Genomic DNA, 18,218 nt, shown 5'->3' on the forward strand with positions numbered 1-18,218 from the left:
ACTACTTAGAAATAGTGACCACATAGTCTTACATTGGTCATCTGTTATGATTTCCCTCTGGACACCATTATGCTATGAATAATGTATCAGAAGCCCAGAACATCTAAACCTACTTCTAAAGGAAACAATTGTCATGGCCACTCTGATGGGAGACTTTTCCAGTCCAAATTGCCCAGCAGAAGCTGGGGGTGGGGTGGTGGCGGTGACGTGGTATTTATTCCATCATCACAGCCTTTTCTGTATAGTACTTTGTGCAACTCCATGTCCCTGACATGCTCTTTCAAAGCTAAATGTTGTTATAGCATCCATTTCAGATGTTCAATTGTTTTAAAAAGTCAAATTCAGAGATTTCCCATTCCTTAGAGAAAATGTTAACATGCAGAATGAATACAAACAGAATTTAATTTGATCATAATTTCCCAGGTGCTAATGTGTCTGTGTGTCTCTGGGCCCCTGCAATCATGCATAATTATCAGAGGGTGATTTCTTTGGCCTTTTCCCCTTTAATCGGTGACAACTGCAGGTGCAAAGGGCAGAGGAACATGTCATTTGTTCTGCAAGAGAATAAGATTCATTATGCTGTTAATTCTATAATTTCCTCCTGACAATGGTCTTACAAAGTCAGAGTGTTTTAATAGTACCGAAAGAGTGCAAAATTTTAAGTCAGTTAGTATGAGAAGAGTGCTTTCCGTTGTGTTCTCTGTTGGTTATATTTTTGGGAAATTGTGTTACCTGACACTTTAAAAATATTCCACTTTAGCATTCTTTGACAACATGGAAAATTCCTAGGAACTTAAAAACGTACAATAAATATTGCCAAACCATATTGGTGCCATATATGTGTCTTATTTGCTAATGCATCCTCCCTCTTCCTTGTATATTTCCTCCTTGCCACATTTAGAAAAGCACCAGAGGCTATCAGGTTTGAAAATGTCTCTATGATGTTTATAATCTGAGACCATATTCTCTAAAAAATGTTACCTAAACAGAGTTCCATGTTTCAATGTTTCATGAGCTATTGAAAGATATTCCTAAAACAAATAAATATTCCTTTGAATATTGGTTGAATAAATTTAGGTAATAGTGAAGCCTCTTTGATGTTCACAATACACATAATAGCATATTAAGCATATTGTCATATTAAGGACATTGAGATAAGTCAAGAACTTATTCCCCTGTCCTCAAACTGGTGTTTTCCAAACTTATTTGACCCAAGAATAGTCCCCAAACTATTAACACATGGGCATGCACACACAAATACATCTTTTAAATTTCTTCCTACAAACAACCAACAGACATCTAGTGGACCTAATGTTCTACAGAACACTGTTCCGGAATTATTGTTAGAAAGCATCTTTTTCAGACTCAACTCTATCATATGTTTCAAGGACTGAAAATTCTCACAGCCTCCTGAGTCAGACCCTCCCATCTTAAGACTGCTTCCACTGTTAGAAGTTTCTTAGGTTCCCCCAGAACAAGTTTGCCCCTCTTCAACATGATATTCCTTTAAATATTTGAAAATGATTGGGATTCTCCTACCCCACCATCTGTACCTGCCCTTCTCCATCTTAAACATCCCATTTGGAACATTTTTATTGTCCTTGCCACTCCCTTCTGAACACTCCACTTGGTGTATATTCCCTACAAAAGAGTTACCTTTGGAAAACCATGCAATTTTCTAACTTAGGTATAGAGTATAATAGAGTATCTCCACCCTCATTCTGGGTACTATGCTTCTCTTATTATGGCCAAAGATTCTGACTATTTCTCTATTCATGTTTCCCAGCCATTCCATTGCCATCTTTTCCTTGGAATTCTTTAACAGCCTCTTCTGAAGGAAGGAGGAAGGTATTAGGTGGTACCAATGGAGGGGAAGCAGCTCTCTTTCTAGAAGCGTCAACACTAGCTTGTTACCTTACACATTCTTCTTCCTCTTGAGTTCAGGGAATCTCCTCTCTGTCACCAAAAAAGGTACCAAGCATGCAGGAGGCGAGGTCCCACCGAAATTTAAGAAGAGCCTTCAAGAGTGATCTGAGGCTGGATAGTTGCTGGAGACTAAGAAGCAGCAGCAGATGAGAAATACGGAAGTTTGGTTCCTCTAGGAAGTAGCCCCAGCTGGCAGCAGCAACGGTATTGTCAGGGGATGTTAAACATCCAGGTGAGTCTCCACTGGGTTGTTTTAGAGTAAAGATAGCAATGAATACAGAGAAATCTAATTTTTTTCAAAACTTGGAATCATATATGCATGTGAATAGTTGGCCATGTAAATTATCTGCCTGCCTGATTGAGTCTGCACTTAGCGACACAGAAGCAGGGTTTGGCAAAGTGACATGATGACAATAATGCTGCCCTTCCTCAGGGCTGGTGCTCACTGTAGTTTTAATTAAGTCATTAATTAACTAGCTATTGATTCTAAGAGTCATTGAGCATATAATGTGCCCTATGAAGGAGAAGCATTATTTGCAGCTGTGTCTGGTTATGTTTTAGGGCAGTGTTTGAAAATGTGGTCCTAAAAAGACACTTGCTACCCTTCTTTTTCTTAATTAAAATCTCCCTCACATTCATCTAGAATGCAATAAAAATGACTCCTAGAAAGGTGAAATAAAATGCTCCCTCATGGCAGACCCTATCCAGTCCTGGATTATCTCAGGGGAGGTTTGCAGGGATAGGTCTTTAAAAGTTTTTGTAGGATTTATTCTGGTTGGAATAGAAGAAAAATCACTGGCCATAAAGAAGGTCAGAGGAGCCTTCAGGTGGGCACATGAAGACCTGTTGAAAATTCAGAAAAGAGGCTCTGGGGTGTGTGTGTGTGTGTGTGTGTGTGTGTGTGTGTGTGCGTTTTCTGGGATCTCAATTAACTTCCAAAATTCTATAGAGTCACACCTACAATTGCATTAACTGCATGTTTTTATATAGATGCTGCTCTCTTGACATCTGTTAGCGGCACCTCTGTGAGATACTAAGAAGCAGTCTCATTCAGGGAACACGCTGGCCAGCAGACACCACAGTCAGCCTTACGTCAGGGTATTTGCCTACAACTGAATTTTGAAATTGACTGCACACAGTGTCCTGAAAACAAATAACATGATCTTATAAAACAATTTAATTAAATAACTAATATACTAAAATATCAAAATTACCCTAGAGGCAACAAAACATATGATATATAATTGATATTATATATCAATTACCTGAAAGTCATAAAATAATGTGAATGCCAAGTGTTCTCAGTTTCTCTGTTCTAGACCAGAAGTACAATGATAAAAGAAATGCCATGTATTCTTTTTCACTCTAGACTGGAAGCTTTTCTTTCAAACAACTCGAGTCCAAATTTGAAAAGGAACCCACAAAGGGAAGTCGGTGGAGAACTAGATGGCAGCCCCTGTGATGGGCACTGTCTCTGACGGCTGTATGGGCCAGTTTCTCAACAGCTTTACGAGGGAGAGGCAAGGACACAGTAGAATCTTCTCCCAAGGTGTAAAATTCTCTCTGATAGGGAACTGTTTCAGAGGGTCAGCGCTATTTTCAAGAGAAAAAAATTAATGAATACTTTTCAACTAAAAGCTAAAATCAGCAGGAAAGAACCTAAAGAATGTTGCTTCTAATTTTATTAGGAACTCATGTCCCACTGGAAGTCATTAAGTAGAAATCAGTTGAAAATATCTTCAAATGTGTGGCTTTTGAAACTACTAATAATAGAACATATTTTATAACAGGTTTTATTCCTGGTATTCAGTTCTATTTTAGGGGATGAAAAGGGTCTGATATTTAAAAAACAAATAGAAACCTTTGATAATATCCTACTGAAGTACGACATTTCACATAAATGTAAAAGATGCTGCTCCTAAAATACTTTCCATTTTTGAATGACACTCATTACTATTTCCATAATGGTCCATGATGATGATTTACTTTTCTCAGCTACATTATGTTATTATATCTAGTAGAACTGAGTGGAAAAGAAAATCAGTAAGATTGACTTGAGAATTGTGAAACTTTGATTCTAAACCTGGTTCTACTACTAAGGGCTACCCATGGAAGACAACAGCATCAATTTCACATCTCTAGACTGCTACATCAGTGTCCACATGGACATCATTCTTCCTGACTGTGAAAAAGTCATTCTTGAAACCAAGACTGCAACCCTACTTAAACCATGTGTGCAAGTCACTGACCCTCTCTGTGCAAGATACAGAATGGAAATATATCACTCCAACTCAGGGATATTGGGAAGCTCAGATAAAATTATGACTGTGAACACCCTTGAAAATTGCAACGTGCCTTACAAGTTTAAGTTGTTCCAATTAAACGAATTATGTGGAATTGTGTAAACTGGAAATCCTCGTGCCCTCATCTGAACTTTTCACTTGTAAAAAGGTTGGATTACCATTGGGTTTTCCATGTTTATTCATCCAACCTGCCTTGGCTATACAGCATCCTTTTTACCTTATTAGAGGTCATAAAGAGTGGTGGAAAATAGTCAAGGTCATGGCAGAAAGTGAGTTTCTATCACTCTGTATTTTTACATTTCTTGGAGTCTTCCCCATGTTGCTAATCTCAAATGACTTGAATCTAAAACAAAGTTGGAGTCATCTAGTTCTATGTACCTATAGGTTATAAACTGAAATTCCAGCTTGCTGCTTTGGGACCAAACAACTCAACTGGGTGGCAAAGGAGCACATTTTTAGTCATGTTTTCTTGCTCAAGGTAGTCCACAGCTCCTCTCAATTGGAGTTTCTACCATCCACAAGAAGGTTTTCTTCCAATTGTAATAAATGAGACTTGATTATGGGACTGAGGTCTCCTGTCTTCTCATCTATCTACTCAAGACTAAATCTAGGTAGCCTGGAAGAGATCTGTCCATTTTGTAAATGAGCACAGCAGCAAGCAGATGTGATTTTGAGGTCACCATCCCTTACAGGGTAATCCGTATATCCTCCAGTTGATCAAGCCATGGTAACATCAGCTTGAGCAGAGTATTTCACTTTAGGATCATTCTGGCTAATGATACCATAGTTTTCTATTTGCTCCTGTTAAACCAAATACTACTGCCCTCCAGGCACTGTGCTAGGCAATGGAGGCACTGCTCCAGGTGTTGAAGAGTGAGCTCAGAAAAGTATGTGAAGATGAGACCTTAAAGTTTCTAGTTTAAACCAAACACTAGAACATCAACTCAGGAAATGGCCCTAGTTTCACCATCTGTGCAGTAGTTAGATGTTACTAACTCTGTCCACCAAACTCCTTAATGATGGTACAGAAAGTTTGGTAAAAGATTTGGTAAAACTCCAAGAGTTTGAGCCGAAAGGCAGCTTGATGATTTAAGACGAAGGTTCACAAACTATATTTTATTGAACATACAAAATAAAATGTCCAGAATGCTTTGCAAATTTAATGTCAATATTCTATTATCAACTTCAGCATCTCATTCTTGTCTCTGTTTAATATATCAACAGTCACCAGCAACTGTGGTAGGAAAAATTTCAAAACAGAAGCAAAACACCCTAGTGCAGCAAAAATGTAAAACAACAGGAAAGAAGGAGCTGATTCAGTCCAAAATTCACATATATAAGATTTTGTAATCTACTTAGTTATTTCAATAAGCTGATATCCTTGCTTCAAATACAGAAAATATGAGCAATGGTGTTCCCCCCTTTTGGCGTTTTCTGCATTTTACTAAAGAAGTATAACATCTGGACAAAGCTAAGAATAGTGGTGAATGACTGGGTGGGTCCTAGAAGTCGTCATGTCCTTAGAACTGAACATTTGACAGCTTCAAAGACCTATACTTATCTGAATGTGAGTATAGAGTGAAAACGGATATTCTTTTCATTAGAAGCACGTAAAAGTTTAATGGTAACTCATTACCATCAACACGCTGTGCTATCAAAGCTGCTTCAACTTCACACACGCTGTAGGATCCTTAGAGTTAAACCAGGTGGCTCTATCTTTTTCTGCCCTGGGTCCTTCATATACTGAGCTTCTAAGGGTATGGTACATGGAGACTACCCAATACACCACAATGATACAGGGAAATTGTTCTTTCCTTCGAACAGAGGGACTATCTTTTATTATGCAATCTGAAGACTGTGTTTATTTGAAATCTATTGCTTTGCTTCAAAAATCTTTTATATAAACAGAAAAAAAATCCAAAGCCAAAACAAAATATCTCCAAGTATCCAAATGAATATTTTGAAAATGAATTACCATTAGGCAAAGGAAAATTAACTTTGTTTATATACAAAGTGCCTTCCTTTTGGCTAAAATAAATGGTCAATTCAGTTCCAAAGTCAAAATATCTAACCCCAGTAGGTGGTTCTATGTTGGACTACCGCAAAAATCACTAAACTCAGTGTGTAGCTACAGCCTGACCATTGGATTGACATAATTTAAGACCATAACACATGTCTAGACAGAGTATATTTTTATTCACAATGAAAATCCAATATGCTTAAACCTGGAGAAAATAATGACTTTAGCTAATAGTGTATTCTGACATTTTTCTGATCTTAATGAAAATGTTTTTCAAGGTCAAGTCACAGTCATATTAAAGCATTTTTCCCTAAAGCCCAAGCTTGTATATGTTATACACAAGGCAAACATTTTAATTGTGTTATTTACTTGCTTGAGCTGAACTGCATGATTCTTTTGTTTGAAAAATTCTTTTTTACACCTCAGGCATCTATTTCAATTTCAGATGAGTAACAAAAAGCTGTATTGCTTTTTTACTATCTTGTATTTGTTCTAAGTTTTAAATGGCATCTGTGGTTCTCCATTTGCCATAGAACATTATCTTGGAGTGAAGAAATAATCTTTCTAAATTGATAATTTGAATTAATGGGCATGTTGAAAAGGAATGATTTCAGATGGACTTCTAAAACATGAATAATAAATTGGTCATAAAGGGCAAGAATTCAGCTGGCATTTAGAATCATCTCCATGAACACAGGATAGAAGAAGGCAAAAGGTAGTCTGTCCAAAAGCTTATTGACATATTTGACCGAAAGAATAAGTGCCAAGTCAACCATCCAGAAGTGCAACTTATTTTTAGAAAGGGTAGAATTAAATCTGAAATTAAGATTTCAGATTGCTTCAGCTCTTATTCAAGAAAAAGTAGGACTTTTTATATTTGTCAGTTACTTTTTCCACAGCAAAATGAAAATATAAACTCTAAATGACCAAATCATCAATTGAAGAAATATTTGAATCTAAAATGAAAAATCTATTTCCACTTTGTCACTTAAAATATTTTTGTTTTAAGTTTTATACTCAGCATACCTCTCATTAATTTTCTCTTATGACTTAATTTTAACTCATCAGTTTGCCTAGAAATTATTTTAGATGAAAAATATATAAATGTAACTGATGCCCATGACTCACATCAATTAACAGTAAATCATTAATGTAAAGGAAATTATTATTGATTCCTAAAAATTAAAATTCCTAAGTTCCTGTTGGAAAATTTTCAGCTTAAGATTGCAACCTATGTTAGATACCATTTAGGAAAAGCTTCCTAATTCATTCAGAATAAAGCATGTGTTAAAAATCATAATTTTAGGGCTTCCCTGGTGGCGCAGTGGTTGAGAGTCCGCCTGCCGATGCAGGGGACACGGGTTCGTGCCCCGGTCCGGGAAGATCCCACATGCCACGGAGCGGCTGGGCCCGTGAGCCATGGCCGCTGAGCCTGCGCGTCCGGAGCCTGTGCTACACAGCGGGAGAGGCCACAACAGTGAGAGGCCCGCGTACCGCAAAAAAAAAAAAACTCATAATTTTATTTTACTTCACATAATTGAAAATTATATTTGTATTGCATTAAACTAATATATTTATCCATTCATTCATTTACTTACATATGTATTGCCTACCTACTCTGGGCTCCAGGGACTGGGTAATTAATGGTGAAAAAAATAAATTCATTCTCTACTCTCACATAACTCACAATTTACTGGTATGTGTGTGTGTGTGTGTACAAGCATTAACAATGTAATCATAAAAATAAGGATGTAATTACAAACTGTGGTAAGAGATATGTAAGGAGGTTAAATGGCTCTATAAGTGCATATAACAGGGTGACTTTGACCCAGTCAGGGTAGTCAGGATACTGACTTGGATATTTTTTTTTCAAAGTCCAAATAGTAATTGATGAAGTAAGTCAACATTTGATTTGCCTCAAAATGAAATTGTCTCTGCAGACATGGCTTTTCTTTGAGATTCTCCAAATTATGTCTTGGCTAAATTTAACCAGACAAGACAAAAGAACTTGAGAGCAAAAGTGTAGTTCAGAAAGCATGTAGTCCAACCCTCTTATTGGATAGATGTGGAAATTATGCGTGAGGAAGAGTGAGTAGCTTGCTTTGCATTGTTTCCACTCAGTGGTAGAGATGAAATTAGAACCCCATTATGCTAAAATCCTGTCCAGAGTGAATCCCTTTCATCTGTACCACTCTATGTCTGGTTCATCTAATGTTATCTAATGCACTAAGGCAATAACTGGAATAGCAATGTGGTAAGAAAGCCAAGAAAATGAGAATATTCATGAAGGAACAATTGTTTTCTGAACACAACCTATCACTCAGCTCAAGCCACTGCTGAAAGAAAAATATAGCTATGCATACAACCAGATATCTTGTAAGTTTCCAATTACTTATCATGTTTAATCCTTTTCCCTAAATTGTGTGTATGTGTGTGTGTGTGCATGTATATTTTCAGGTTTAGAGCCACTAACTTTTATAGATTTTTACTCTTTTGCTCAAATCAAAACTGAAATTAATTCATGCTCAATTTTATATTTCATTTTTCCTGTATACTTATTTGACTTTATCCAAATGGATATTTTTAATAGACTCTAGTTTTTAGAGAAGTTTTAAATTTACAGAAAATACACAGGAAGTATGGAGAATTTCCACATGTACCCTCTATCCCGCTTCCCCACATGGTTTCTCATATTATTAATATATTACATAAGTATGGCACATTTGTTACAATCAATGAACCAATATTGATACATTATTATTAACTGAAGTCCATAGTTTACTTTAGAATTCATTCTTTGTGCTGTCAGTTCTATAGGTTTTAACAAATGAAAAATGTCCCGAATCCACCATTACTGTGTCATACAGTTTCACTGCCCTAAAAATCCTCTGTGCTCCACCTATTCAACCTATCCTCCCTTCCCCCAAACCCTTGGCAACTACTGATCTTTTACTGTCTATATAGTTCTGTGTATGTGTACATAACATAAAATTTACAATTTTAACCATTGTTAAGTGTACAGTTCAGTGGGCACTAAGTACATTCACATTGTGCAACCATCAACCACCATCCAACTGTCTCTATAGTTTTTCCTTTCCCAAAATGTCATGTTGTTGGAATTGGACAACATGTAGCCTTTTAGACTGGCTTCTTTCACTTATCAAAATCATTGAAGTTTCCTCCATGCCTCTTTGTGGCTCATTTCTTTTCATATTGATATTATTCTGTTGTATGGATGTATCACAGTTTGTTTACCCATTCGCCTATTGTAGGACATCTTGGCTGCTACCAAGTTGTGGCAATTATGAATAAAGCTGCTGTAAACATCCATGTGCAGGTTTTTGTGTAGACATATCTTCAACTCATTTTGATCGATACCTAGGTATGAGATTTCTGGATCACATGGTAAGACTACGTTTAGCTTTTTAAGAGACTGCTGAACGGTTGCCGAACGGTCTTTCAAATAGCTGCTCCATTTTGTATTCCCCCCAGGAAAGAATGAGAGTTCCTGTTGCTCCACATTTGGTGGCGCATTTGATATTGTCAGCATTTTGGATCTCAGCCATTCTAATAGATGTGTAGTGGTATCTCACTGCTTTAATAAATGGACATTTTAGAACTTTCCAAATTACAATATTGAAGAGAGTCCTCAGCACAGTAAAAGAAAATGCTTCACTTATTTAAACGATCTCTGGTCCATTATTGGCAAAGCTGGACACTCTGTAGAGTTGGTCCACTCTGGATATTTACTAGATCAGTTTCTAGGTCTTTAGCAACCTTTCACTCCAAGATGAAATGATTGATCTTTTTTCTGAGCTCTCATAGCACATTGTTCATACTTATATTACTTGCTTATCACACTGCACTGTAACCATCTACTGCAATGCCAGACTTTCTCACTGAACTCTGAGGTTCTAAAGGCAGAAAGCTTGATGTGTGTGAGACTGTGGCCCTGTGCTGAGCACAATGTCTATATGTGATGGTCATCATCTTAGAGTTGTTCCTGATTATGACAGACATTAGTAGAGGACGTGTGAGCCCAGCTCACATTCATCCTGGCCTCAGTCTCCCTATCTTCTCTCTAACACTTTTGCCCTAAGTTGCAGTTTTGGCCTTTCCCTGTTCTAAAACTAGATCAAGTAGAGGCACTGTTACTCAAAAAATCAACAAGTAGGGACAAGAAAGAAAAGACTGAGAGAGAAAAAACAAAATAGTCCCCAAGGGGTAACTAGTCCATTAACAATGAAAGTTGATGGCTTTATCAGTCTTTCCCTTTGCTTCCCCACCTCTCCAGGTACAATGTCAATATCTACTACTCTAGCTTAACTAGTTAATTAACAAGACAAAGTATCTTTTGCAAATATAATAACAAAACGTCTTCCAACTCTGAAACAGATTTTTTTTCCAGAAACGTCATAACCATCATATAAAACGATGACTTGCAAATAGAGCAAATTACCAGGGGGTTTTTCTTTGATTTGGTTAGATCCCAAAGCCATTGGGCCAGAGATGATGTTGAATACAGTAGGTGATTGGCAGTCTCTACAATGCAGGCTCACTAACTAGAAAGGCATTGGGAACGAGACCTGCAGTTTCCCCATGAGTAATAGGTAAGGAAAAAGAGAGACTTTTTTTTAGTGTTCTTGTGGAAATCTTTACTCAAAATTACACTTGTAAAATGACAAATTGCAAAATTCTTTTGTAATTTTGTATGATACTTTTGTGATTATAAATTATGTAACAAATTATTAATTTGCTGTTTGACCACGTGATGCCCAAGCACTTTTGGACTCTTTTTTCCAAGGATCTGATTGGTTCTTTTTTTTTTTTAACTTTTATTGGAGCATAATTGATTTACAATGTTGTGTTAGTTTCAGGTGTACAGCAAAGTGAATCAGGTATACATATACATATATTCACTCTTTTTTAAGATTCTTTTCCAATATAGGTCATTACAGAGTATTGAGTAGAGTTCCCTGTGCTATACAGTAGGTCCTTACTAGTTATTTATTTTATATATAGTAGTGTGTCTATGTCAATCCCAGTCTCCCACTTTATCCCTCCCTCTCTTTCCCCCTGGTAACCATAAGATTGTTTCTTACATCTGTAACTCTATTTCTGTTTTGTAAATAAGTTCATTTGTACCATTTTTTAGGGTTACAAAAATGGTACAGAAGAGAGACTTTAAACTGCCTGAGAATGAGAACAAGCCTTCACTTTCAGAGAAAACGTAGAAACACTGAGCTTTGAAAAGTCTGCCAAGGGTAGTGAAAAGTGGTAGGGTTTAACAAGGTCAACTAGTAACCACACATCCAAGTACTTGCTCCACTTATCCAGTAACTGGATCTAAAACATATAATTCAAAATCCTTAGATGACTGTAATGTGATTTGCTAATCTTTCCTATGATTTATTGACAATATGCATCAACAGATAGTGACTATCAATGCAAAAGTATAGAGAGAGTCTAGATACTTATATTTTACCAGTTCTGCATCTGCAAGAAGACTCCTAATGTTATCCAATAGTTGTTTAATTGGCCAGTGTTTCCAAAGCAAGCTTTATTTTTTAAAAGGATAGCGGGGCTCATTCGAGGCTGTTAGAACACTAAACATGACTTTAGGAAAAAAGGAGCAATCAGAAGGTCAAAGTGTTATGTCTGGGTGAAAAAATGTTTTGAGAATCAAACAGCTCCTAAGGAGGGCTGTCATTCTCAGGGAAATAACTTTTCCCACATTCAGAAATGTCAAGTCCTCTTGTTAGGAAAAGTGTATGGAATTCTTTAACATTTTGTTGTACTAAATTCTGTCACACAGTGTGATAAAAGGACATTATCCTGGAGAAATCAATATTCTTTTAAGCAGCAGCAACCAGGGCATATCCCACTCCATGGTGGGTGTGGAGTTGGAGGTGAGGGGTTGTCAAAAACATCTCATACTTTTCCCACATGAAATGGTCCAAGGGTTTAAAGCAGTGGTTCTTGTCCTTTGGAGATTTAAATGACACTTTAAAATGCTAGAATTTTTTTGCTGCACACTTGAGGAGAGTAAAAGACAAAAAAGCAATAAGCAGGTGAGTAATATTACTACACAGTCACATGTAACACAGTGCCTATATATCACCTAGGGTTACATAGCACTAGTCCCTTGGTGGTCCTTTAGTACTATGCTTATTCTTTTTACAGCCCTGACTGTACCCGTGAACTCCCAAAGCAAAGTTGGAACGTCCTCGTAAAAGACAAGTTTTATTTTTATTTTTTACTGCTCTGCACCATCTTGTTGCAGAGAACTGTATCCAGCTCTATCCTGTGCTGCCTAAGCTGTGCAGTTGAGCTAATATCTGTTTTCAGATGACTCCATGATGGCCTGAGGTTGATGAAGACCCCACTCACTTCCCATGCCAGAAGTTTCCACTGTCCCTTGTGTCACAAGATACATTAATCCTCACACATCTCCCATTTGCTCAAGTTTTTAAGTAGTTCTGCATAGAACATTTTTAACTTCAAGGTACCGAGGAGTTTGGAAAGCCAAATCATTCTCCTCTGTGCTGAGTATCTGCTAAGTCTCTTCTTCTTCATGTACTAAACATCGGGAGCAGTTTGCAGTCTGCTTTATTTTCACAACAAAGTCTAAATAAATTCTACACATTGATCAAAATTTGACAGCTCAGCATGCAGTTTTGCAACATGCTGCTTGAGTACCGTTGCTTTAAAATACTCAAGGATGGGCTTCCCTGGTGACGCAGTGGTTGAGAGTCCACCTGCCTATGCAGCGGACACGGGTTCGTGCCCCGGTCCGGGAAGATCCCACATGCCACGGAGCGGCTGGGCCCGTGAGCCATGGCCGCTGAGCCTGCGCGTCCGGAGCCTGTGCTACACAGCGGGAGAGGCCACAACAGTGAGAGGCCCGCGTACCGCAAAAAAAAAAAAAACTCATAATTTTATTTTACTTCACATAATTGAAAATTATATTTGTATTGCATTAAACTAATATATTTATCCATTCATTCATTTACTTACATATGTATTGCCTACCTACTCTGGGCTCCAGGGACTGGGTAATTAATGGTGAAAAAAATAAATTCATTCTCTACTCTCACATAACTCACAATTTACTGGTATGTGTGTGTGTGTGTGTACAAGCATTAACAATGTAATCATAAAAATAAGGATGTAATTACAAACTGTGGTAAGAGATATGTAAGGAGGTTAAATGGCTCTATAAGTGCATATAACAGGGTGACTTTGACCCAGTCAGGGTAGTCAGGATACTGACTTGGATATTTTTTTTTCAAAGTCCAAATAGTAATTGATGAAGTAAGTCAACATTTGATTTGCCTCAAAATGAAATTGTCTCTGCAGACATGGCTTTTCTTTGAGATTCTCCAAATTATGTCTTGGCTAAATTTAACCAGACAAGACAAAAGAACTTGAGAGCAAAAGTGTAGTTCAGAAAGCATGTAGTCCAACCCTCTTATTGGATAGATGTGGAAATTATGCGTGAGGAAGAGTGAGTAGCTTGCTTTGCATTGTTTCCACTCAGTGGTAGAGATGAAATTAGAACCCCATTATGCTAAAATCCTGTCCAGAGTGAATCCCTTTCATCTGTACCACTCTATGTCTGGTTCATCTAATGTTATCTAATGCACTAAGGCAATAACTGGAATAGCAATGTGGTAAGAAAGCCAAGAAAATGAGAATATTCATGAAGGAACAATTGTTTTCTGAACACAACCTATCACTCAGCTCAAGCCACTGCTGAAAGAAAAATATAGCTATGCATACAACCAGATATCTTGTAAGTTTCCAATTACTTATCATGTTTAATCCTTTTCCCTAAATTGTGTGTATGTGTGTGTGTGTGCATGTATATTTTCAGGTTTAGAGCCACTAACTTTTATAGATTTTTACTCTTTTGCTCAAATCAAAACTGAAATTAATTCATGCTCAATTTTATATTTCATTTTTCCTGTATACTTATTTGACTTTATCCAAATGGATATTTTTAATAGACTCTAGTTTTTAGAGAAGTTTTAAATTTACAGAAAATACACAGGAAGTATGGAGAATTTCCACATGTACCCTCTATCCCGCTTCCCCACATGGTTTCTCATATTATTAATATATTACATAAGTATGGCACATTTGTTACAATCAATGAACCAATATTGATACATTATTATTAACTGAAGTCCATAGTTTACTTTAGAATTCATTCTTTGTGCTGTCAGTTCTATAGGTTTTAACAAATGAAAAATGTCCCGAATCCACCATTACTGTGTCATACAGTTTCACTGCCCTAAAAATCCTCTGTGCTCCACCTATTCAACCTATCCTCCCTTCCCCCAAACCCTTGGCAACTACTGATCTTTTACTGTCTATATAGTTCTGTGTATGTGTACATAACATAAAATTTACAATTTTAACCATTGTTAAGTGTACAGTTCAGTGGGCACTAAGTACATTCACATTGTGCAACCATCAACCACCATCCAACTGTCTCTATAGTTTTTCCTTTCCCAAAATGTCATGTTGTTGGAATTGGACAACATGTAGCCTTTTAGACTGGCTTCTTTCACTTATCAAAATCATTGAAGTTTCCTCCATGCCTCTTTGTGGCTCATTTCTTTTCATATTGATATTATTCTGTTGTATGGATGTATCACAGTTTGTTTACCCATTCGCCTATTGTAGGACATCTTGGCTGCTACCAAGTTGTGGCAATTATGAATAAAGCTGCTGTAAACATCCATGTGCAGGTTTTTGTGTAGACATATCTTCAACTCATTTTGATCGATACCTAGGTATGAGATTTCTGGATCACATGGTAAGACTACGTTTAGCTTTTTAAGAGACTGCTGAACGGTTGCCGAACGGTCTTTCAAATAGCTGCTCCATTTTGTATTCCCCCCAGGAAAGAATGAGAGTTCCTGTTGCTCCACATTTGGTGGCGCATTTGATATTGTCAGCATTTTGGATCTCAGCCATTCTAATAGATGTGTAGTGGTATCTCACTGCTTTAATAAATGGACATTTTAGAACTTTCCAAATTACAATATTGAAGAGAGTCCTCAGCACAGTAAAAGAAAATGCTTCACTTATTTAAACGATCTCTGGTCCATTATTGGCAAAGCTGGACACTCTGTAGAGTTGGTCCACTCTGGATATTTACTAGATCAGTTTCTAGGTCTTTAGCAACCTTTCACTCCAAGATGAAATGATTGATCTTTTTTCTGAGCTCTCATAGCACATTGTTCATACTTATATTACTTGCTTATCACACTGCACTGTAACCATCTACTGCAATGCCAGACTTTCTCACTGAACTCTGAGGTTCTAAAGGCAGAAAGCTTGATGTGTGTGAGACTGTGGCCCTGTGCTGAGCACAATGTCTATATGTGATGGTCATCATCTTAGAGTTGTTCCTGATTATGACAGACATTAGTAGAGGACGTGTGAGCCCAGCTCACATTCATCCTGGCCTCAGTCTCCCTATCTTCTCTCTAACACTTTTGCCCTAAGTTGCAGTTTTGGCCTTTCCCTGTTCTAAAACTAGATCAAGTAGAGGCACTGTTACTCAAAAAATCAACAAGTAGGGACAAGAAAGAAAAGACTGAGAGAGAAAAAACAAAATAGTCCCCAAGGGGTAACTAGTCCATTAACAATGAAAGTTGATGGCTTTATCAGTCTTTCCCTTTGCTTCCCCACCTCTCCAGGTACAATGTCAATATCTACTACTCTAGCTTAACTAGTTAATTAACAAGACAAAGTATCTTTTGCAAATATAATAACAAAACGTCTTCCAACTCTGAAACAGATTTTTTTTCCAGAAACGTCATAACCATCATATAAAACGATGACTTGCAAATAGAGCAAATTACCAGGGGGTTTTTCTTTGATTTGGTTAGATCCCAAAGCCATTGGGCCAGAGATGATGTTGAATACAGTAGGTGATTGGCAGTCTCTACAATGCAGGCTCACTAACTAGAAAGGCATTGGGAACGAGACCTGCAGTTTCCCCATGAGTAATAGGTAAGGAAAAAGAGAGACTTTTTTTTAGTGTTCTTGTGGAAATCTTTACTCAAAATTACACTTGTAAAATGACAAATTGCAAAATTCTTTTGTAATTTTGTATGATACTTTTGTGATTATAAATTATGTAACAAATTATTAATTTGCTGTTTGACCACGTGATGCCCAAGCACTTTTGGACTCTTTTTTCCAAGGATCTGATTGGTTCTTTTTTTTTTTTAACTTTTATTGGAGCATAATTGATTTACAATGTTGTGTTAGTTTCAGGTGTACAGCAAAGTGAATCAGGTATACATATACATATATTCACTCTTTTTTAAGATTCTTTTCCAATATAGGTCATTACAGAGTATTGAGTAGAGTTCCCTGTGCTATACAGTAGGTCCTTACTAGTTATTTATTTTATATATAGTAGTGTGTCTATGTCAATCCCAGTCTCCCACTTTATCCCTCCCTCTCTTTCCCCCTGGTAACCATAAGATTGTTTCTTACATCTGTAACTCTATTTCTGTTTTGTAAATAAGTTCATTTGTACCATTTTTTAGGGTTACAAAAATGGTACAGAAGAGAGACTTTAAACTGCCTGAGAATGAGAACAAGCCTTCACTTTCAGAGAAAACGTAGAAACACTGAGCTTTGAAAAGTCTGCCAAGGGTAGTGAAAAGTGGTAGGGTTTAACAAGGTCAACTAGTAACCACACATCCAAGTACTTGCTCCACTTATCCAGTAACTGGATCTAAAACATATAATTCAAAATCCTTAGATGACTGTAATGTGATTTGCTAATCTTTCCTATGATTTATTGACAATATGCATCAACAGATAGTGACTATCAATGCAAAAGTATAGAGAGAGTCTAGATACTTATATTTTACCAGTTCTGCATCTGCAAGAAGACTCCTAATGTTATCCAATAGTTGTTTAATTGGCCAGTGTTTCCAAAGCAAGCTTTATTTTTTAAAAGGATAGCGGGGCTCATTCGAGGCTGTTAGAACACTAAACATGACTTTAGGAAAAAAGGAGCAATCAGAAGGTCAAAGTGTTATGTCTGGGTGAAAAAATGTTTTGAGAATCAAACAGCTCCTAAGGAGGGCTGTCATTCTCAGGGAAATAACTTTTCCCACATTCAGAAATGTCAAGTCCTCTTGTTAGGAAAAGTGTATGGAATTCTTTAACATTTTGTTGTACTAAATTCTGTCACACAGTGTGATAAAAGGACATTATCCTGGAGAAATCAATATTCTTTTAAGCAGCAGCAACCAGGGCATATCCCACTCCATGGTGGGTGTGGAGTTGGAGGTGAGGGGTTGTCAAAAACATCTCATACTTTTCCCACATGAAATGGTCCAAGGGTTTAAAGCAGTGGTTCTTGTCCTTTGGAGATTTAAATGACACTTTAAAATGCTAGAATTTTTTTGCTGCACACTTGAGGAGAGTAAAAGACAAAAAAGCAATAAGCAGGTGAGTAATATTACTACACAGTCACATGTAACACAGTGCCTATATATCACCTAGGGTTACATAGCACTAGTCCCTTGGTGGTCCTTTAGTACTATGCTTATTCTTTTTACAGCCCTGACTGTACCCGTGAACTCCCAAAGCAAAGTTGGAACGTCCTCGTAAAAGACAAGTTTTATTTTTATTTTTTACTGCTCTGCACCATCTTGTTGCAGAGAACTGTATCCAGCTCTATCCTGTGCTGCCTAAGCTGTGCAGTTGAGCTAATATCTGTTTTCAGATGACTCCATGATGGCCTGAGGTTGATGAAGACCCCACTCACTTCCCATGCCAGAAGTTTCCACTGTCCCTTGTGTCACAAGATACATTAATCCTCACACATCTCCCATTTGCTCAAGTTTTTAAGTAGTTCTGCATAGAACATTTTTAACTTCAAGGTACCGAGGAGTTTGGAAAGCCAAATCATTCTCCTCTGTGCTGAG

General features: G+C 37.2%; 1 protein-coding gene across 1 annotated transcript in view; it reads right to left on the reverse strand.

The window, feature by feature from the left end:
* Positions 1 to 472: 472 nt before the first annotated feature.
* The window catches only part of PLCXD3 (phosphatidylinositol specific phospholipase C X domain containing 3), a 50,630-nt gene continuing 32,884 nt past the window's right edge, over positions 473 to 18,218 (reverse strand). Inside the window, exon 3 of the mRNA XM_033852710.1 lies at positions 473 to 554. Coding sequence (XP_033708601.1) covers positions 473 to 554 — 82 coding nt within the window. The remainder of the gene's footprint in view (positions 555 to 18,218) is intronic.

The sequence above is a fragment of the Tursiops truncatus genome, chromosome 3, assembly GCF_011762595.2.
Source record: "Tursiops truncatus isolate mTurTru1 chromosome 3, mTurTru1.mat.Y, whole genome shotgun sequence".
In the NCBI taxonomy this organism is placed as follows: domain Eukaryota; kingdom Metazoa; phylum Chordata; class Mammalia; order Artiodactyla; family Delphinidae; genus Tursiops; species Tursiops truncatus.